Source organism: Vanessa cardui, chromosome 10 (genome assembly GCF_905220365.1).
Source record: "Vanessa cardui chromosome 10, ilVanCard2.1, whole genome shotgun sequence".
Classification (NCBI taxonomy): Eukaryota; Metazoa; Arthropoda; class Insecta; order Lepidoptera; family Nymphalidae; genus Vanessa; species Vanessa cardui.
In genome coordinates this window covers 10,740,270-10,763,993 of record NC_061132.1, presented here as the reverse complement: position 1 = coordinate 10,763,993, position 23,724 = coordinate 10,740,270, and the positions used below count along the sequence as shown (strand labels likewise).

Genomic DNA, 23,724 nt, shown 5'->3' with positions numbered 1-23,724 from the left:
GCGATGTCTTAGATTATAAATAAATTATCTCGTTTTCGTAATGTTCCTTTTGACAATGCGTGTTTGAGTTATCGCCTAGTTCTTGAGTCATTAACGAATAACTAACGAAGTTTCTAGATTGATTTTTTACATATGACATTCGTTGAACCCTTTTCTACGAACAAAGTATTAAAATAGAAAATAGCTGAATTTTCATCACATCACATTTAAAAAATAAAAAAACAACAATAGATTTAAAAAGTGTCGACGAAAGGTACGTTTAGTATTATATGGAAATCCGTACTTTATTTACCTAAAATCGTTATTTCGCAATAGAACAAAAGCATCAAATTCCTATATCGTTTGTATAATATATTTGTTTCATATGACAATGGACATATTACGTTACGCTTCGGTGGTCAAAACGTTCCGTCAAAGGCTACAAAATAAAATAGCTAGTAAGACTATATTATGTTATATTAAAACCGGGACAGAGTTTAATGACCCTGAATTAATCCATCTGCGATGCAATAAAAGTGTGCTCGTGTACTTGATGACGTCAGAAGCTATCAAATATGGCGTATGTTTTCACACCATTTTCGGTGTCGGAACTGGCAAATAATTCATCATCTATACATATATAATAAATGCAAAAATGTCTGTTTATTTGTTGCGCTTTTACGACCACACTACGGAATCGACTTTAATGAAATTTATAATGAAGTAAGCTTTAATTCCCAGGAAAGATATAGACGAACTAATTATTCCTAAAACCTGACGATCGACCTAAAACCCAAAAAAAAGAGTGAATTCGCGAGCGATAACTAGTCTTAAGTAAAAGTTTTGAATGAATATAGTTTTTCTATTATTACCTATAATGCTCTATATTAGTTCGACTCGACCTGTTTAAATTTTTAGGAGTCCAAATCAATCTAGGTCATGGATTCTATTTAGGACTAGTCCATGTAAATCTAACATCATAAACACTCTATATATAAATACAGAAATTGTAAAATAGCATTATGACACTATCGTATGACCAACCGAGTCATCGAACTCGCAAACTTTGGACCGTTTGGACCGATTACACGCGGAGCGATAAGCGTGTCTTAATAACTTTGAACGTTTACTATTGCTGATAAACTTATAGAAATACATTTCTGCTTGTTTGGAAGGCATGGGTTATATACACAAACGATGGTGAGCTCACCAACTGCTCAGACACTGTAAGCAGCTATTCCTAAATATATATCGACGATGAGAACACTGGCTCACTCTGCAAACCAGGACATAGCTAAACATAATCGATTGAATGGTATCGCGATTAGACTAACGGGGATTACTTATATAAAAATCATTCGGAAATAAGTATACTTGAACATAAACAATTAAATTTGAGATTGCTAGTAAAGTTAATAATTATTCACATAAAGTTGCATCTTATTCCATGCAATGGGAGATCATTGACGAGCAAAGATTTATTTTCATCGTAAATAGAAGTTGGGGACTTTATTCACCACGCAGCTTCAATGCCTGTTGGCACACGAGGTGAAATTTGATTTTAAATTTCCTTGTACAATTTCCTTGTTATTACACGAATACGAACCCGTGACCTTCGGTTGAGATACACGTGCTCAATCCACTGAGCTATCTCGGCGGAATATTCACAGTAAAATAATAATACGTAATAAAGATTAAAACGCATAAAGACATTATTATCATAACAATTTTCTTATGAAATACCTATTATTCGTTTATCTTTTATATAGCTATGTAAGAGTTACTATAAATTCATGTTATGTATATACGGGAGTACATAGCGAAGACAGTCAGTCAGCGGTCAAGGTCGATCGGTATCATACGATTTCGTTTATCAGCGAGGACCTTGAGGAAACAGCTATCGCAATCGCGACTCGTAAAAATAATTATTTTTTATATCCGTTAAAATGAAACTGTTATTTTCTTTTGTCGCTAAAATTACGTCATAGATTTAACGCACTAGTTGTTGCCTGCGACTACGGGTACGAACCTGTAATGTGGGGCAGTGTTGTGAACTGAAATGTTTATGTACCGGCCATTATTTTCCCATAATTTATGTTTCAGTATTTCGCTAAATATCAAACTAGCGATTAAGCTGAAATACAAGGCAGTTATTATTCCTCAATGGTACATTTGTTATATACGCAAAGTCGCATTTGAAGGTTAGTTTAGTATAGAGAAGCAAAGATAATGATTACTATATTTTAAGATATATCCAAAGAGATAAAGACATTTTACTTATCAAGAGTTCATGTTTTTTTTTTCAAATTAGTAAACATTTTATGTTGAATATATTACCTACAGGGTTTTAATTTATTCTATACAAAGTATATAATAACAAAAATAATTTATAAATTTAACACGTTTGATTTATTTGAAATTATTGGAATAATAATAACAAGTTCCAATCTAGATGTTTCAATTATACAAAACTTTATATAAGTTGTATATGTATACATATATTTGCGAGAAAAATCACGTTTGTAACGATAAATTTTAACTTAATGGGATATAACACGATTAATTACAATAATATTGCGTGGGTTGGTAACTTTCCATTCGATACGAGACTACAGTACACCGAAGCGAGCACATAATGCTCAACTTCTAGTTTTGGTTAACAAGTAACTATAACATTAACTCGTTTCATAATAGAGGTATAGAATCGATGCCCAACTTGGCGATACCTTGTACGAGACAAGTAACGTAATTATACATTAGGATCTATTGATGTTGTAGAGATACACATGTATGTCATCTTGAAATTGTGACTACAGACTTTCGTAAACGTTAACATGGCAACGTTTGGCATCGTGGAGCATGGGCCAATAGCCAGCAGTGTCGTGTGAGAGTCACACAAGCTCCCAGTAAGAGTTAAGGTATACAACTTATGCTAAACTTACCAAACAGTCGAGTCAGAACCCTACGAGGAGAGCTTAGATCCAATTCGATACAACATTATAGCAATGGAACTAGGTGAGGGTTTCATTATACTTATGGTTTAGGTATAATATGTTATCCTAATCGAGCGCATGGAGTTATCGTATGTCGTTACACCGGTGATAGTACAACACGTCATCGAGCACGAGGCAGGCACCGCCACGTCACATGACACTATCTCACGCTTGAAGCAATGCAATCCAAATATACCTTGAAACGACGTCTATCAAGACTTCCCCCGAAGGCGTCGACCACACCATAATACACTAGAGCACTGCACAACGAATCCACCTATAGAACACCATAACTCGGATAAGGGTATACGTTCCCGAATGATAACGCGGCCAAACAAAAAAAACGGGGGTCCTAAGAAGGTCGAATCTGGTATTTTTTTGTAGAGAGCTGGCAACGTCGCGCCGGTGGCCGGACGGACGCGCGTTCGGTCCGCGCACAGCTCATTGGCCAAGTGATGCGGCGGCCATCGCTGCGGGCCGCTCGCTCGCCCAATGATGCCGCGTCCCGCTTGCCCCGCCCACATCCTTTCAGCCTGTTGAATGGAACTCGCGGCAGTCGCGCCGGAGACGTTGAACCATTTAGACGTACACTCCGACACTTGGAGCAGATAGCACAATGCCCAGAGATAGTGTAGTGTGAAATAACTGACATATACTTCCGCTATTCACTATTAACGGCGATAAAAATACACTGTCAACAGAGCGAAAGCAAAAATAACCAAGTGCTGTTATTGTAAGCGAGTCTGGATGTATTAAAAATACAGTCATGTAAATAGGAAATTGTAATATTAATATAATATCTGATATTATAAGTGTTCTTGCTACATCTAATAGTGAAACTTGTAATGGTGCTTGGTAAGAGTCATTGCGACGATACGCACTATGATAAAAAATGTAAATTTTAAAAATATTTAAAAAGAAAAAAATATATTCATAAATACCCTGTTGTACACTTTTCGAATCTCTTCTCAGTATTACCTGCAATGAAACGAAAAAATTAGGTAGGTCTTGTTCAAAATAAAATATACACAACAAATTTGTATGAATTAAACTAAACTTTTACTATCAATACCTAGTATATGATAAAATATCAATTCTATAGGTATTTACCAAATATCTAATGTATGTCTACTGATTTTATCATATATATAATTATTTTTCCTGCACAGACAACAAAGTTTAATAATTTGATAATATTCAACACTAGATCTTCGGATATGAGATTCAATAACATTAAGCTTTGTTATTCCAATATCATTAAAATATTATAGTTATTGGTATACTCAAGTAGATAAAATATTAATGTTAACATATTGTTTGTATATATATTTTTCAACATCGTAAACAAACAATGGAGGCGGAATGTGACACATTTTGTGCGCAGGCGCATGAATTGACATACTTACAGGTATAACTATTGTATGACACGGTAATGCAAAGGGTATTGTATTATACATTATGTTCATAGAGGATTATATACTTTTGTTTTACCGAGTGAACCATAGCAACTGAATTAGTAACGACTTAATAATTTAACAATTAAAATTATATTTAATTTTATTGACGCTTTGGTGGTTGCAATAGAAGTCTGTAACGGTTGTTTAGTCAATGTTATCATAGTATGCGTTTTTTTCGGCAGTGGTGATTCTGACGGAGTGGATAACATAATAATTCCTAATTAATTTATATATCTTCACATTTACTTGAATACAAAACATATTATTATTTTGTACTCTTAAACGCGTTATTTATATACCTATATTTTTTCAACTATTGACTGCTAATTTGCGACGATTGACTGCTACAATTAACATTATCTTTTGAGATTTTTTATTAAAATTATGAAAATTATGAGATATTATATGTGGACAAGATTCTTTTGTAGATTATGGGTAAGTACGAAGAAATGACTAAAAACACATTGATTATATGTGCAGCTATTCCCACATAGAATATGATTTCATGATACTCATGAACTAAGTCTAATATAATTTGCATAAGTAAAATCGAATATCAGGAACCCGAAATACTGCAGCTTTACAATATAAAATCTCACAAAAACAAAAATATCTTTAGTGTTGTAAGAAGACACTAAGAAAATGGTGTCTTTATTATGAGATTTCGCTCTTCTTCACATATTAGAAGTTTAAACGGTACATAGCCCTATATGTAACTGACACACGTAGGCACACTTCACATATTTACACACACTCTTGTATCAGACCAAAATAATTATTCATAAATATTAATTAGTCTATTATTATCAGGATAATTACATGTACTAATTAATCTTATAAAACGACAATTTGAATCTTAATTAGAAGTTAAGATAAGACCTGTTTCAAATGTAAATTTTGTCAGGAAGAAACTTTAAAATCAGGCTGTTACTAAATATAACCTTATTTGGTGAAAGTTACGACTTATTTCTTAAAATTACTTGTAATTGTAGCCACTATAGTTTTTTTTAACTTTAACGAATTAACGAATTAACTTTAACGAATTAACGACAAATACTAAGTTGTAATTAACAACAAATACTGGGTAATAATAATAAACCTTACTCTATTCCAAGCCAAACCAAAAGAAATGGTCCCCTATCCCTCAAATGTTCACAGTACTATATCCTTAAAAGGTAATTTCCAAAAACGTTAAAGGAAACATACCTGGTAATTAAAAAAAATCCAAACTTAAACATTTCATAATTTCTAAATATTTTTTACAAGAAACATTTGAAGCTCCTTTACCTATCATTTACTCAATTTCACTATACTGACTAACTGACTTAAAAATATCACACAATAGGTATCAAAGTCAAATCGCAATGGAAGTTCTTCGAAAGATGGATGAACTAGGTATGAGAAATGTGTTATAGCGCTAGTAGCCAGTGGAAGCAGTAACCGGATGTGTATTCTTGTTACTTCTAATAACAAGAGTGATATGAAGGTAAGTAAATACAGAACAGGCACAACATCGATCGAGCCACGTCCCAGCCGGCACCATTTCTGGCCAAATCTTAATTAATTGCCTCTTCAGTTGAGAGCTGAGGTCCGTTGCCAGACAACGAGCGAGATTTAATCGAGGATTAATCAGAAGATCCGAGAATATATCTTGTATAAATATGAAACCAAAATATCAGAAAACTATTTCTATGAATGTATACATATATATACCTAACTATTTGATTGGAGTTTATTTATTAAGTTTTTTTCAATGGACTGTATTAGTTTGAATTATCTCGAGCCAATTACCGAACAAATCGTAGAAGCTAAGCTTATATTACATATCATAGAAAAGTATAATAAACATTAAATACAGTAACGATTTGAATTTAAAGATTACAGACGAAATGCTGTTACGTGCGTTTCAGACTACTTGTCGATTAGGCACATTCGTGCCGGGTCTACATAGGCATCATTATTTTTGCGTAGCACGCAACACATGAAAACGCAAACTAACATGAATTTGAAGCCCGATTTATCACATCGCTAGCATTCGTGTACTTACCTACTAAAATATCTGGCAACAGAGTTATTTTTCTATAAATTTGTCTCAAACAGTCGACAATACGAACAGCTGATTCGCTTATCCGGGCTCAAGGTCCCCTAGGCCGAGGTTGGCCTCCCCTATTTCTCCCCTCGGGAGGGAGGCGAACGCTCCGCTCACCGTTTGGTTAGGGAGGATATCGAAAATTCGATATATTTTGATTAAAAGCTAGAATATACGAAATTAGGATGAGTGATTCATGCATATAACATTCTTGATCGTTTCAGTACTGTTTATTGCTGCCGATTACGAAGAAAATAAAATAACTTGAAAAATATCAAATAAATCATAGTTAAAAACTAATAAAGCTCTATTATTATTATCTTTTGAAATGAGCAATTATAGAATCTGAATGCAGTATTGAGCTGTATGTATATCTTGTACCCTAGTATACTCGTTACAAGGTCGGCTTGTTTGGCCCACGTAGCTTTTCAACCGACTTCCAAAAGGAGGAGGTTATCAATTCGTCTGTATTTTTTTTTTTTTTTTTTTTTTTTTTTTTTTTATGTTTGTTACCTCATAACTTTTTACTGGGTGGACCGATTTTGATAATTTTTTTTTTGTTTGAAAGGTAGTGCTTCCCGTGGGGTCCCATTTTTTTTTTATTTTTTTCCGATGATGGTATCCGTATGAAAACGACATAAGTCTTAAATTTGCATTATGTATATGCGCGACAAATAGGTGAATAACTCAAAATCACGTTAACCAATTTTGATTATTCTTTTTTTATTATAAAGGATATACTTTAAGGGTAGTTTGGTGAAAGTTTGGTAAGGTTCTGAGCACAGGATCCATGACAAATCAAGGGAACGGGAGGGAACGGAACAATTCTGAGGAGCACGTTAGCAATACTCGGTCGAATCTTTTATTTATGGGTTACTTGGATATTTGAATCACCTTCTGGAACGTGGTTATGTTCATGTAATTGTCATAATCGAATATTATAATCAACTAGCGACCCGCCCCGACTTCTCACGGGTGCAATACTGATACTAAATATACTAAAGAATTTGTTTATTTACGACATCACATTGCAAACTTCTAAAATTGTCAGTGTTTCTTTACTATATTGTTCATTTATTATATACAGAAACCTTCCCCTTGAATTACACTATCTATTAAAAAAAACTACATCAAAATCCGTTGCGTAGTTTTAAAGATATAGGGACAGAGAAAGCGACTTTGTTTTATACTATGTATTGACGGAACTCCTAAACGGCTTACAGTTAGGGTGCGATTTGGGGCAGAATTTCTTTCTGTCTTTAATCAAATTTTGTGTATATGATGTGATGTCATATGATGTACGACATAGCATACGAATAGCTCTTTTGCAAAGTTTTTTTACTTAGGTCGATTACAGCTCATTCGAGGGTGGTACCTTGTAGTTTATGCCGCATGACGTATTAAAGCCGCATTTTCGAAAGTCTATTTTTGCTTTATTCGAAAGTTTCTTTTAAAATTGTCCTTGAAGTAGTTTCTGATTCATATAAACGGCACGCTTAATCTATCCATATTAATAAAATAATGTTAGTCTACATCAGCTTCACTTAAAATCAAAAAATAAATAAAATTTTAACAAAAAGAAAAACCGACTTCAAACAAAACAGTATTTTAAAACAAATTAAAATGCACTAAAAACAAATAAAAATAATTGCATATTTAACACATTTTTGAGAGTCCTCCTAGGTAAAATGAAATGAAAAATATTAGACTACTTAAAAGTCGATTTACGATTATATAATGTAGTTATAATTATTGCTATATTTGGAGTCGGTGTCAGCCAACCCTATACTATACCTATCAAAAAACCATACGAGAATACTTTAAGAAATGTTTCTTACAAATTACCTTTTATACGATATTATACTGGGTCAATCAAGAGGCTCGTATCGCTTCTTTCTTTTGATTGTTGAAGCGTGTGCCTGTGGCTGACACCGGCTCCAAATATAACAATAACTATAACTACGTTATATAATCGTAAATCGACTTTTAAGTAGTCTAATATTTTTCATTTCATTTTACCTAGGAGGACTCTCAAAAATGTGTTAAATATGCAATTATTTTTATTTGTTTTTAGTGCATTTTAATTTGTTTTAAAATACTGTTTTGTTTGAAGTCGGTTTTTCTTTTTGTTAAAATTTTATTTATAATGACAATAAAGCATTCACAGCCCACTGCAGTACACCTACAAATATTACGCAAAAACTAATCTAGAATGTTCTAGTTCTAAATAAGACTAATTTCGAGAATTATTGAGAAGAGAGATTCTCCATTTAAGACAAAAAATACTTAAAAAAACGAATTATTTTGTTTTGAATGTAGCTTCAGGTGTAATTATAACAGTTATTATATATTACATTATATTATCACGTTTGGTATTTCATCAATTATATCCCAGAAACTTGATTCGTACATACTACGCCATTAGAAACCAGAAACGATAAGAGACTGCGTACTTCGTTGCAAAATGCAAATAGATAACTGATACAAACACTCCTCGATTGTTATTTTACATGACTAAACTTGTTACGAATACTTTCAAGCAACGCCTCTTTGTTGTTTTGACGCATTAACAACAATGGCGTTTCGACAAACGAAGAAATCTATGCTCCAAAACGACAAGTCGCATTTCTTTTGATAACAGATAACTCGAGACCGTTGATAAGTTTACGTTAGCGACGTTGCCGCTCCTCATTAATGGCCAAAATATATTCATCATTTTGGCTTCTATTCTCAACACGATAAGAGTTACAATATCGCATACGAAATTATCGCAACGGCGAGACGTTGCCGCTCCGCGCGACGCCATTTGCAAGTCGGATGGGTCGCTAGTTACGCCACACTCTCTCAAAATAAAAACAATGCTTTAGTTATGCGTCGCTAACAAAACCAGTTGCGCTCCGCTACATTAAACTTTTTAAATGAATTATTATGTTACCCATGACACGCATCAGGACAATTTATATGTGTCAATTATTCGTAAGAATTAACGTAAATATCTATTTTAACTTCGATTTACAGTAAGTTTCAGTATTATTACTCAGATGGTTGTTTATCGATTTAACGATAACCAAGAATTTTCTGTAAATATTAACGAACCAAAACAACGTTTGTTAATAGCCTCGGAATCTCTATTTATAAAACATATTTTGCAAAGCTGAATTTGATTACACTTATCTTATTCAGTACGTGCGCGCTCGTCTTCTCTAGAATTTTATGGCCTGTAACTCGAATGTTTCGATTGAGTCAAAATATGAACGTCTAGCACGTTGTTACAATTCCTGTAAGTCGCTATTACTCGTTTTAAATATTATTTCTCTCATTACACGATAAATTAATATGAAGAACTCCTAAGCTTGTGTACACACAACAATCAAACCATTCTTTGTAATATTTTAATGCTGATATAGTACAGAAATCAGCAAAGTAGTTTTTGGTTCTAAAGCCAACTTCTTTTTAATAGATGTTTCAGATCAAATCATGTACATAACATACTATATGAGAATGTTTCTTATGTTATTCATAAAAACACGTTATCAAATGATTCAGCACTCGTACAATTTCGTCGTCATCTCTATTTAATTTGAACGTTTATTTAGGCTAGCAGGTGGACAAATATTTTTCGTCGAAAGCTAGTAGCGTTGAGTAGCCACTGTTTGCGCGGCTCTCGTGTGGCCGACTCGAGTTACTATCTCCGGACGTATCGACTTTCACGAAGCCGTGCAACTTTATACCGGAGTCATACTACTTGCTGATATTATGTGGCTAAATATACGACGTCGCTTACTTCGCGTTAAATACATTGTTATTTAATTAAATCAATTCGGCTAATACAGTTACTATTTGATGCAGTCGTCATTTTATGCCTATTGAATGACGACAAAATACTGGCGAAATATTAAATGGAAAAGTACCTAATAAAACAACTGCACTATACATTTTCTACCACTTGACCCGATAAGTAGAAGAGCATCAGGAGTTAGCGGAACTACTTCATTGAGTATCGGCGAAAATATACGCCTGACAATATTTTAGGTAGATGTCATCGAAGTTACATTTTAACATTTAATTTTTGCAGTTTAACAAAAAGAAATAACATAAGTTTGTATGGTTGGAAAGCCCATTTTGTTGAGAAAGCTGGATCTTGTATTAGAAGGATTCTGAAGCTACTTCAACTTTTCTCTTAAATCTCATCAAATTATGGTAATTTATTATGTGCGTAATTTATTGCAGATATTTTAATGGCACATTTAACAAGCTAAGTTATATCGAAATCTGATTTTAGATTTAAATAATGTTTAAATTTATCTTTGTTTATTTAGTCTTTCGGAATGTTCCCGAACGTTTACAATGATACTAAAAAAATTAATGTTTTATTGCTGGATGTAATTGAATTATAAACTTATGTCTAAACATTTAAAACAAATTTTATGAAAATAAATTCATCTTTTCTTGATTGTATATCCGATGGAGGTTCTCACACAAAATCTTTCCAAAAATCTTTAAGCCAGTCTTATGTGTTACAAAGAAAAAAAACTCAAATCAACAGTCTTGATGTTTGCAATAGTAAAAGGTAACAAATAACTGTTGAGCCATTTGGAATTCTAACGGAAATTTTAAGGAGTCAAAGAAATAATTTGCAATATCAATTCGCCTCTATTTCGTATGTCTTTTCAAATAAATTAATAAACAATTAAGGTACTATAGTAGGTTATTATATTACACAATTTACATACAAAAATTAACTTGATTCATAATTATTAGCCGTATATATTTAAAAGTTTATTAGAATGTGTTTCCATCCTTATTATATGAGGAACAATCGGCTCTTTGGCAATTGTATCTGGATGCGTTAAGTACTACAGCTTTGACGGCAGGTGCTTATGTTGGTGTTTCCGGAGCCCGACACGGGCAGTGGTGGGGTCCGCCGAATGTACAATTACATTACAATAACCGGCGGGTTATTAGAAAGCAGTCGTAAAACGCGAAGGTCCCACCTTTCATACGCGACATAAAGGAGTTAATAAAGGAAACTTCTAGATTTTATGAACACAATAACGTTTTGGATAACAATGTGACTCCATTGTGGATTCTGAGAAAAGTATATTTTTTTTCATCACGGCGCCACGACATACATATTTCATTAGCTTAGCTGAATGATACACGGCACAAATATGCGAGCGAGCATGAAATCTTAATAAACTACGCTGGGGGCAATACATCGATAAATCCAGACGAGTTTGTCACGCTTCATGACTTGACGTCACATTTCTATGAATTTACAAACATGTATTATTATTATATAAAAATGCCTATATATACTTTGTTTTTGTCGATCACGAACAGTGAGCTATACATATATACGTTTACAAATGGGCCACCTATATATAGGTGGTGAATATAACATTCAAATGATGAACACATCACAAGATAGATTACTTGATACAGACGAAATTGGCTCTACCTATTACTAAATTGTTGCTTACTAGCACAACTCTTATGACCAAGTATCCTGTTAACTGTAGATGGATCAAAACAGTTCATAAAATGCTTGAAAATACGTACTGAAACAGAAGCTCTTAATAGTTTATAGAGTATAGCATTAGGTTCGTGTCAGGATATAACTAGAGCAATAACATTGAACTAGGACATTACCGCCCCTGTGTATACGATCGCGATCGATTTAGATTAGTTCTCATTATTTTATAAAAATAATAATGAAATAATCCCTTTATTAGTATTTATTACTAATTACAAATAAACCTGCAATTTGTGATCCTATAATATATGAACGGTAACGAGGAAAACAGGTTTAAAAATCAAGTCGGTTTCCGAGAAATAAATCAATACGAGATATGTTCCTACTGAGTTGTTTCCATTACGTTAATACATAACCATGCAACTGTACTGTATATATAATACTAGAATAACTTAATAATAAAGTATTAAGTATTAATGTTTGGCGGTAAAACTAAGTGATGAATGGGTTTTTCTTATCCAGACTAGTTTGTAGGAAACCCTACCTCCGAGTGAAAGTTTGAAACTCTTGAATTTCTTAATAAAAACTTACTATGATTATAAGTACATAAAGAGATGAAGATGCATACAATAACTTCACTAGCTCAACGGTAACATGTGGACCTTGACTATACCGAGGGTTCCTATCCGGACAAGCACCACTGACTTTCATGAGTTTAATTTTGATTATAAATTTCATTCGTGCTCAGTGACGAGAGAAAATATCCTAAGGAAACGTTAATGTCTCGGATTAAATTGTGCCACGAGTATATCCTACAAGTCGTACATGGAACAGTACGTTGGATTAGGAAAACTTTCCCTGAAGACGAGGAGATATTCGTCCAGTTATGTGACATTTACGTTTTCCTTACTTAGTTGCTTGATTTAAAATTTGATTTATATTAACGTAAATTTATATTAAAGAATCTTGATGTTATTAGAGTTTATAAACTTACATTTTCTATAAAAATGTAAAAAAGCAAAACAAAAGGGCCTTACATCACGTCAGCCGCATGCTTAATTGTGAAAAGATTCACAATCACAACTTTACTTGTTATTAATTGTATGAATGGTATCGGACGCGGAGGTCGGAGCGGCAACGCGGCGCCCGTGCGAAGCGGCAACATGGCGCCTCGGGTGCGGAGCGGCAACCTCGCGCACTGATTCAGCACATCGCATTCAATTTTCGAGATATCACGTATGTATAAACGTACTATCGTATCTATAAAGGACGTTATGTTGGAAGTTGTAATAAAACTAGAAGTTTGTAAACTTCTACATAAGATATAGATGTAAAATATATTTTAACTTTCTATTTGTAAACTGTTACACTCGCTAGCTACCGTTGTGTGAGATTTATAACCACATATTGCGTGCGTTGACTGTTATTTCCATCATATTTTTCTATATTAGACTTTTATACTCTTTTAAAATATATTTCAATATTTTACTTCGCTGCTGCCGACATAAAAAAAATATATTTCCCGAGGCTCAACGTAGCGCGTCTCCAGGGAATTTAAGTTGGCGTTTTAAGAATTCCTTCAAATACTTAACTATGATAAAATGTTGTTAAGATAATAACATTTATTTTTGTATAAAATATGCCTAACAAAGTTGTCTTTACCTTTGGGAAAGTGTTATCGTAGCGAGCACCTTTATCGGACTCGGCTTAACAGATAGTACTTTGAATATTATATTTACTAATGTAAATGGAATATAAAGCATAGCTGCATTATTAATTAAAGATTTTTAGATAAGAATTACATTTTAATGCCATAATTACGATTTTTGGTTCATAGAGAAAAATAACAGTTTTTAAATAATATATTTGGTTAAATTATAAATAGACATAAATAAGAGATTTCTAATGTTGTTTAAATTCATTATTATGTATAATATATGTATTTTGTGATTGTTATGAAGGTCGGTTTCAACGGTTTCGGCGTGTTCTGCCAACTGCCAAGCCAAATAAAAAGATGGGATGTGACTCATTCCATAGAAAGTTGTGCTGTTTTAAGCGATACATTAGAACGGTATATCTTTTGGGGAGTCAAAGAAAAATGTCTTGGGATAAAATCAAACTGATCTTTTGACTCGTTCTACGTGTGACAAAACCAACGAACAAGTATTCGTATTTATAAAATTTAACTAATACTATCACCAAATGTCTAAACGAAGGCACTTGCATTACTCCTCAGTCATCACCTTTGTGAAGAAAATATGTTCGTTCTATAGTAAAATAAAAATTGAGAGGATATCCCTTTGAAATTTGTACATGTAGCCCAGATTATAATTAAATTTAACATGTTGAAACTTGTTCAGCCATAGTTTCAAAGGTCAACTTTATACCCCGGTCAGGGTAGCCGGGATTCCTCTTGCATACACGGACGGGAATACGGGCAACTATGTAACGAGAAATATCTCACAAAAATGTTCGTTTTTCCGCGAAAATGCGAAAAATTTCACATTTTTCAGCGCTAAAGTTTGCAGTTGCGATGTTTTTAATTTAGTGAGTGATGTATGTTTTTACCATATTTTTTTTTAAATAACGATTATATTATTATATGCATGTGAACATACATATTTACTTATTTGATGATATGTAATTATTCAATAACAAAATAAAATTAGGTTATTATAAAATTGTAGTGCTGTTATTTTCCATATTGATTGTAAATAACACAAGTTAAATAAAATGTGTACATAAAAATATAAAACTTTTTTCCAGCCCATTTTTGGAAGTGAGATATTGGGTACGTTAGACAAGAAATCATACATAAGACGATCAAATCACACTCCTCAGGATGTAGAACTGAAAACACTAATGATTGTAAAAAATAAGTGCACCAGTCACCCATCAGTTTTGACCACTTTTTGAGACTGAGAGTTGAGAACTTTTGTTGTTTCCTTTGTTATAAACATACATTTGTTTTGCATGAAGGTAACCCAGAGCCGTGTTAACAAGAATTATAAATCGTTTACAAAACCAGAATTTAAAAGGTTATCTCAAATTAATTGTTGAACTGTTTTGGAATGTGGTTTCTCGTGAGAATGTCGGCATGAAACTTTAAATAATCGCTAAGAAGACTGCTCGATGAATATGGGTATTTATTAATTACAAATAAAATAACTACCTTATAATAAAAACAATATGCATATAGGAGTTATTTGACACTCTATAATCATTATTATTCATTATTTCGTATAAAACAAAGTCGCTTACCGCTATCTGTACCTTGTATGCCTAGATCTTTGAAATTACGCAACGGATATTGATTCGGTTATTTTTAATAGATAGAGTTATTCGAGAGTTAGGTTTTTGTATGTAATACATGGACAATATAGTAAATAAACACTAATACTCTTAGATTTTTCTAATGTGATGTAGTATACAAATAAATCCTGTAGTATATTTAGTATCAGCATGGCACTCGTGTGAAGTCGGGACGAGTCGCTAGTATTTTAATATTATGGATTATAGTCGACTACATTTGTTGATAAGCATGCCGAAATCGAACCTATGACCGTCAGTATTATGAATAACATTGACCACTGCACCCGTACCTTATCGGCAGGTTAACCCCAATTTGTTATTATCGATTTGAGAGAGCAGATACGCTATCGATTTTCATACAGCGTTGGATCGGTTCCAATGATATGTAGTTCTGTTGAATACAGGATGTCGTTGTAAAGATACATGTATACATACGCGTTGCCAAAAACTAAAATCCTTCATACTGCGAAAAACTGAAATGTATCCAAATTGTTTTAGACTGCTTATAATTAAAACTTTTAAAAGTAAAATGTGTTTTGTTGCTTTTTTTAAAGTATAGATTCACGTATAAACGCCATAGCATAATTTTATATATCAGTAGATTAACGGGCTGTTTAGCTATATATGAGTCATAAGTGCCAACCTATTTTTGTACCTAGACCTAGTTAAGCAGATTCACCGTATAGCGGCTCTTGTGTAAAATTATACCTGTGTGCTTTAACAGATAATAATAAACCCCTTAAATCAATAAAAGGTTTCTCTAGTATTAGATATACCTTTTAATTCTGGAAAGTACTGTTATCTGTATGTAAGTACAGTCAGAGTAAACCTTCGTCAGTTTTTAAACCCATTGCTTTATCAAATCTTAAATTCTTACTACCGTTTGAATCTAAACATCAAATCATTGCGATGTAATATGTCGTTCTCGATCGGTAAAGCAGACTTTCGCTCGCACTGAGCACACGAATATAGATCTTAAGGTGACGAACCTTTTCTTACCCCGACTGTACAAATACAATCATGGAAGGTAAAGGTGGTCAATGTACAGACCTGACTGTATTCTACAATATATGTTATCATGCTTTTTCAAATATCTCCTGTGTAATACTGTTATATAAGTTCAATCACTGGGATTTTATTTGTTGCCACGAATCGCACTTACGAAGGAATTACGAACATTTCCAAAATTTACCTACTATTTCATTGAAACGCGCCTTAATGAACTAAGCTAAACAGATTTCGAAACACGGCAAAAGATAATTTCGCAAAGAGAATACAAGTATAAAATCCGCACCTCTTGTAGGTTGAGTACCTACCTTACCTATTTTACCTGCGCACTATTTAAACATCTATCAGGGACAGAACGTGGAGATTAAGTTATACTTTACCGGCACAATGATGGTCATTGTACTGTATTGTTAACATTTGCATATACCATGCAATATTATAACGTAACTACAAATTACGACTCTAGCCCACTTAACATAAAGTACGTTTTTGCCCGCCAGATAGCATTATTTACATGTATGCGTACCACATAAGAGAACTAGCTCGTCGTAAACGGTAATACGGTATATTTTCGCGTGGCCGTGTGTGCGTGTGTGCTCGTATGCAAGTGAACATAAAGATGCAGAATGCAGATGATCCTACAATACACCGGACGTGCATTGTGCCCGCAACTGGTGGCGCAAAAACAGCATAGAATAAAAATAATAAAGTAGACGCAGACTGCCTGAATGTATTTTCATAGATCATCCTCTTCTATTTTTAAATGTCTATTTATTTTGTTTCAACATAATATGTACGTTAATCTTATCTTTTTCTATTTTTTTTCTAAACATCGTCGATACCTAGTCTACAGAGCGATGGATTTGAGAAATAAATGAAAACAAATTTTGTTGACTAAAAATTAAACTTATATAGAGGCTTACAAAACGCATGGCGGGCGTTAATCTAGATATCGATAAGATTCGACAACAAGACGATTGAGAATAGGACAAACAAATTAACTACATCAGATAATTGATGAGATGCTTTAGTCATTAATATTGCAAACCAAAATTATGAACAGAACGTTACGTTATCTGTAATTGAAAAATATGATCGTCTCTCGTGTGTTCTCCGACTTACGTGACACTGCCAAAACAATCTGCGAGCACTTGGCACGGCTCGCAGCCGTTACGCAAAGAATTCAATCGTATACATGACACAATATTTTTAAAGCAATATTGTGCGTAGAACAAAAGTAAACAATAAGTGAACGCGTGCAGCTCTTACTCGGCGGCGTCACGTGACACAAGTGAAACCCTTTTGCGTCAAATGTTTTAAAGCACTGAAATTCGACCTCGATGCAAACTTTGGTTCACTTTCATCGCGTGCAATTAAAGTAAAAAATATATATTTATTATATTACAATAGGCAAGCAAACGGCCCTGAGAGCTGTAAAATCGGGTGCGTATAATGTGCAACAATACAGTACTCGTCTATCACACGTATATACTAATAACAGCGTGACATTAGATATACACAATCAATTATAATTAATCGATTTAAATAGAACCCGGTGTCGATAACGGACATCAATCGGAACAAAATAAAGGGTTAGGCTATATCACTAAATACAATATTTTATTTCCAGGATTTCCAGGAATAAGATGAATAAATTATGCTTTAAAAAAACAACATATAAAACTCTTCTTATTGCCCCCACTGGTGACACACTGGTTCATTTTATGGGCAGAGGATCATAATTGCGATGCAACTGGGAAATGCCGCTAGCATTCCTGCCACCATTCCACGCGGTCATTTGATAGGAGCTGTTTTATATTAATTATGAAATTTATTATAAATATATATGTAAAAAGATACCTCGATATCATCTGAGCTTATATTTTAAAGGAGAATTAAAATTAGCATATTTTATTTGATTACGAGTTGGCAACCCTGAGTAGATGAGATGAAACAGCACAGAAACAAGGTACGTCTAGTACTGTACTGTACTGTACGATCAATGGCAGGTGTTCACTTTGTTAACTGAAACACAATGGAAGAATAGAAATGATGCGAATAAAAGCAAAGTTACCGACACAAGACAGCACGTCTAATTTCGTTCTCAGAAGAGACGCTTCGGGTTTCGTCTTGCGCCTTCTCATATTATACGATGTTATATGTGATAAAACTACGGATTAACTTACGCATAAGCTTTAGATATGGTAACATCAATGAATAAAATACGATAAAAGAGTATTTTTAATGAATCCTTATGGTCACCAGTCACCACTTCTCAAAGACATACAGACAGAAATACAAGTTACCACTCCTTTATCGCCAATGCGATACCAATCTTGAGAACGAAAATGTTATGTCCCTCGTGCCTATAGTTACACTGTCTCACTCGCCGTTCGGATCAGAACACACCAATACTAGCAGTATTGCTGTTTGACGGTACAATATAGAAGTAGGTAATACCTATCCAGACGGTCCAGCACAAAGACCAATACCAAGTAATCGTACAGCGTGAATCTGATTATCACATGAGTGCTTGTAAAAGCCTACTTGAGTGAAATACATTTTAATCTTATAATGTTACGAGTATCATCGTATGCCACTTGGCCTTCTTCTGCGAGTCAATTAAAATCAAAACATATTTGTCGGAAGTAGGTGCCCAGAAGCATCTCTGCGTCGTCGACTGGCATCAAATAAATGTTTCATTCGATGCGATACGACCTGTAATAACAATATATTCAAATATATTGTTATTGCAGATCGTATGAATTTATAAAGAACTAGTCGATATTGTTTTTCTTTTTAAAATGAAACTGTATATCTAATACAGCTAAAAGAAACGTCTATTTTTTGAAAATAAAGTTGTTCTGACCGAATATCTGCCTAGGTGGTTACCCTAAAACACCAAATATACAAATTGCTGATATTGAAGGGCACATGTATGTAGCACGGGAACACTTATAATCCGAGGCAGACATGATCCGACACGAAAAGATGGAGTTGAGGCACAGGATCAGCGAAGGGTTTACGTGGCTTTCGAGGCACGGGAATGTAATACTAATTAATCAAAATATTCTCCATCCAAGTATCATAAAACCACTTTTGAATCGTCATTTTCGAACTAAATGTACACTTTACTAAACTTAAGCTATCTTTGTAAATCTAGCTTTTTTTCAGCACAACTTTATTTTGACCCAGCCTGTACAGTACAGGATCTGACTACTTGCTTTATTTGTTAACAAAAACGTATTTACGGATAAAGTTGAACGACTAACTCCGAACGTTCTAAGCGACCTTCATTGAACTATACCATACTTTTATATTTACCTTAGCATTTATATAAAAATTATTCATCGCATTGTATATATAAGTATTGCTTCGAATAAAATCAGGTATATTTATTAAATGTATTTTGTAAGGTCTCCCTTTGAGGCTTCTTTTTATGAATAAATGAAGAAACAAAACCAGCACACAAGTATTAATTTGAATAGGTCTGTAAAAAAGCGAACTTTAAAACATTATATATACACGAATCTTCGAAGTAATCTGAGTACCTACAATATATAGTTTTTTTCGTCTTTTTTCATCACCACGTATAAATTTGACTTTGAAGCCTTAACTCTACATTTTGATGCAGTAAACGGGCGTAGTATGACGTATGGCGAGTGTCACGCACACCAAGTAAAAATAGTTAGTTCGTTTCAGATCTGTGATCTAGATATAAGTATGATTAATATAAGATTATAATTAGCCTATTATAGAACTTGCATACTATTCTTATCTGACAAAAAAATTACTTGAAACCGATGGCTTTCGTGTAATTGAAGTGATAATCTTGTATAATATACTGGGAATCTAAGTTTCAAATTAGTAACGTTCAGTTAATTCTCACTTATTTTAACTAGTAAAACAATTTTCGAACTTGGAAGATCCAGACTTGATGACCTCTGAAAATTCTCAATGTCGTTAAAATATACAGTGAATGTCAGTAAATATTAAACTTTTTAGTTAATATTTATGAAGAAATAATATTCTATGTACAAAATTTATTTCATAAATTTGTTGTTACTGTATTTTGTATCGATCTTTATATTTTTGTGAATGGTACACCTATCTTGGTTATTTTCAATTTTAAACGTAAAATAACATTGTAAAAATTAAAACATAGCAGAATATATACCTTTTACTTTACACATTTTGTTTTAAATAAAACAATGTATATAAATCATATGCGAAGGTTGTAAAAACAAGAATAAATTTTAATGTTTAATTTCAAAATTATACTTTTTGTTATGACTAAATTATGTTTTTATTTATCGTGAGATTGAAATGTAAATTTACAACTTTTAAGTTCCACGTGAAAAGAGAAAAACAAGTAATTGAATCGTAAACATTTTGAGCGCTAGTATCCAGGAAGCGCTTCGGTCGGAATCTAAAAATCGCCCGCAATTAAGCTATAAACAAACTCGAATAATTTAGCAAAGTGAAAAAAACGCGGCGCACCGGCCCCTGTTGCCGTTTGTAAGTGGGTCGAGACGGCAACGCCGCCTAGCGGTACCGGCGCGGCAACGTTGAGTGCGACGTTGCCGCTCCGCTCCCACCTACATCAATACCTCGCACGATAGGCCACACGGAGCGCTGAACGTTGTTGGTAAATTATAGACTTTATAAACACTACAGCAAAAGCTATATAAGTATTTATACTTATGTATCTCCGCGTGACGCCCACCCTACCGTACGAGACGAGACTGTTTTGAAATTGGAATTTGGAACTCGTGCACAATATTGTTACGACTAATTTTATTATCTGTTTTTCGAGCTATTTTTAAACGAAAAATTTTCAATGCCAATGTTGTAATTTATGTAATTATATGTTGCGATTCCGCACTGATTCGTAGGTTCACAAATCAGGCGTAGTGTTTACGCGATAAGATTAGTTTGGTGATATAATCGATAACTTTTATGGTTTTTGCTACGCTTTGCTATACCGTGTTAACAAAAAATACAATATATACTTTTTGAATTAATCAAATAACACCAGACAAGACTTGTTTTTTTGTATAAATTAGAGTGATATTTAAACACGCCTACACATTTCGTCTACACGTACCCAAAAAAAAGATATTATAATTCATCTGTCTCTGGGAGAATATTAATTATATTCGCTGTAATACTTCGAATTTGTTTATCATATTTGATATAATGTATTATATAAGATATAAATACACACAATTAAATACTATAATACATTTATGTACAAGATCTAAGTAACAGTATGTTTTTTAGGCAGACAGGAAAATACACCACAACTGTCTATATACATTAGAACCGTAAAATTAACTATGGCTTGTACTCTCAAAGCAATGAGGTCAAATGTTAATAAAGACCATCAACAAAATGGACTCGATGATACATTAATTATTGCGAAGCATTACCATAAAAATATCAAAAATAATTAATCATTATTAATATGTACCTTCAGTATATTATATTATTCTGGTTAAATTGAATCTGCATAGAAATATTTTGAACAATAAACCATAAATTTTATGAGAAAAATTCTTCTAAGTAACACTGCAATTCACAAAAACAACATTATCTATGAGTTAAAATGTGTATTTAAAAAAAGAATAAGGAAAATGTTGATATATTTTTAAAAGAAATGAAATAAAAGTGTTGACAGAGTTGCGGTGGTACAAGTTGGCAAGGGCGCGTTTTATTGAATGAAAAAAATATTTCCGTGGCGCTTCCATATTTTTTTTTATATGCAATGACGTTTGAATAACATTGGGTGGTGCATTGATATAATCTGTGAGGATTCTTTATTTAAAACGCTCTGCAGCAATGCGTCATGAAATTGCGGAGAATACCAACTTACTATATTATAAATTATAATATAAATAATATTTATATTCCCGCGCGCTAATGTATTCAAACATTTTACCGTAAAACTACCTAGATAGTATGTTCTGAGGCTGAAGAATTAATGTATAGAAAACTTTTAGACCGATTTTCTTCATACATTAGGTACGACTTTGTTAATTTAAAAATAATAATTATATTGCTATACAATGAAGAATTTTTAGGCAAGAAAAAAGTTCCTGCGAATTAGTTTTTCAAAGATTCCTTTATACCTAATAATCTTAATAACTAATCTTCAAAATGAATACTTGTTCTTTATTGTGTGTTAATTAAAATATTTTTTTATTTATAAATAAAACGTAATTAATTAAAAAATGTTACATGTAAATGTTATATGTATATTGCTAGCCATATTAAATAAAAAGCCTTAGGTATCGCGGATACATGGTCACATTAATGATGAACTATGACATTACTGAGGAACGAGGTTCATAACATGTTATATTTATATTATAACGAGGCAAAATACATTTGTTTGTATAAAGGGGGTCATATCGCAACTAAGGCTCTAATTAAAGAAATACATGCTATACGTATTGATAGAACAATTGGTAAAATGACTTCTTAGTGCTATACGATTTAATTTTTTTTATTTATAATTTGTACCCGTGAGTGAGTGAGTAATACAGTGAGTGTATAAGTGAGTAAAACTGACCATATAGAGGTGGCTTATGCGTTGCCGTGGGACATTCCCTCATCCCTGTTGGATGAAGGGAATATCCAGTTAAGAACAGTGTCGTCCATCTTTATTAATTACACCCACAATCCAATTGAAGCAAAATAAACAACATCGAATTGATGCGAAACCATTGGTCGATTCGAGAAGATATTTCATTTTTTATATCGCCGAAGTTGTATCAGAATTTTTAAAAGTAAAATTAAAGTGAATATCAGTAGAAAAGACTAAATAATAAATAATTAGGAACTGTTTGTAGCACATGAAAGGGCATTACTAAATCCATGGTTTGTCCATCTTTACTCCTTGTGATATCAGTCATTTACATAGTAAGTTTGCACTTAGTCTTACACCGCGGCGTGCAAAATCAATATGGTCGGGTTGGTCTTGAGACTCGCATGTGACGTAACTGCATTGATTACCTTTTTTATAATTTGACAATAACCTAGTCATATGCTACGATCGAATTAGTTTCATATTCGCTTTCTTTATAATGTCAGAGTAACTTGTTTATGTGGATGATTAAATACAAAAACGCAATCTCAAGTATTATCCATCTTTACGTTACCCAATGATTGTGAAAGGTGAGTTTAATGAAGTTTCCTCAGTATAAAGTAGGGTGCGCTATAGATACCTAAGTTTATGTCCTGACGGTTTACGTGAAACTCTTAATTCATATTTATGTTTAAATGACAATTTCATTTTTAGTTTGATGTAGTTTCGACCATAGAAATAAAGCAAACATTGAGATCCCTACTGGTACTCTACCGGTCGGTTAGATAAACAAGCTTAAATAGTGGTTTATGAATATTTAT

The 23,724-nt window shown here is 33.1% G+C and overlaps 1 protein-coding gene across 6 annotated transcripts in view; it reads right to left on the bottom strand.

Annotated features, from left to right (window-relative positions):
* LOC124532756 overlaps positions 1-23,724 on the bottom strand; it is a 116,760-nt gene that overhangs the window by 63,209 nt on the left and 29,827 nt on the right. For 5 of the 6 annotated variants that reach the window (XM_047107812.1, XM_047107813.1, XM_047107815.1 and 2 more), the window contains exon 1: positions 3,169-3,437. The exons of the other annotated variant lie outside the window; for it this stretch is intronic. In XM_047107812.1, the coding sequence (XP_046963768.1) occupies positions 3,169-3,218 (50 nt within the window). In that variant the 5' untranslated portion in view covers positions 3,219-3,437. Of the gene's footprint in view, positions 1-3,168; positions 3,438-23,724 lie in introns of those variants that run through there. 6 annotated transcript variants of the gene reach the window in all.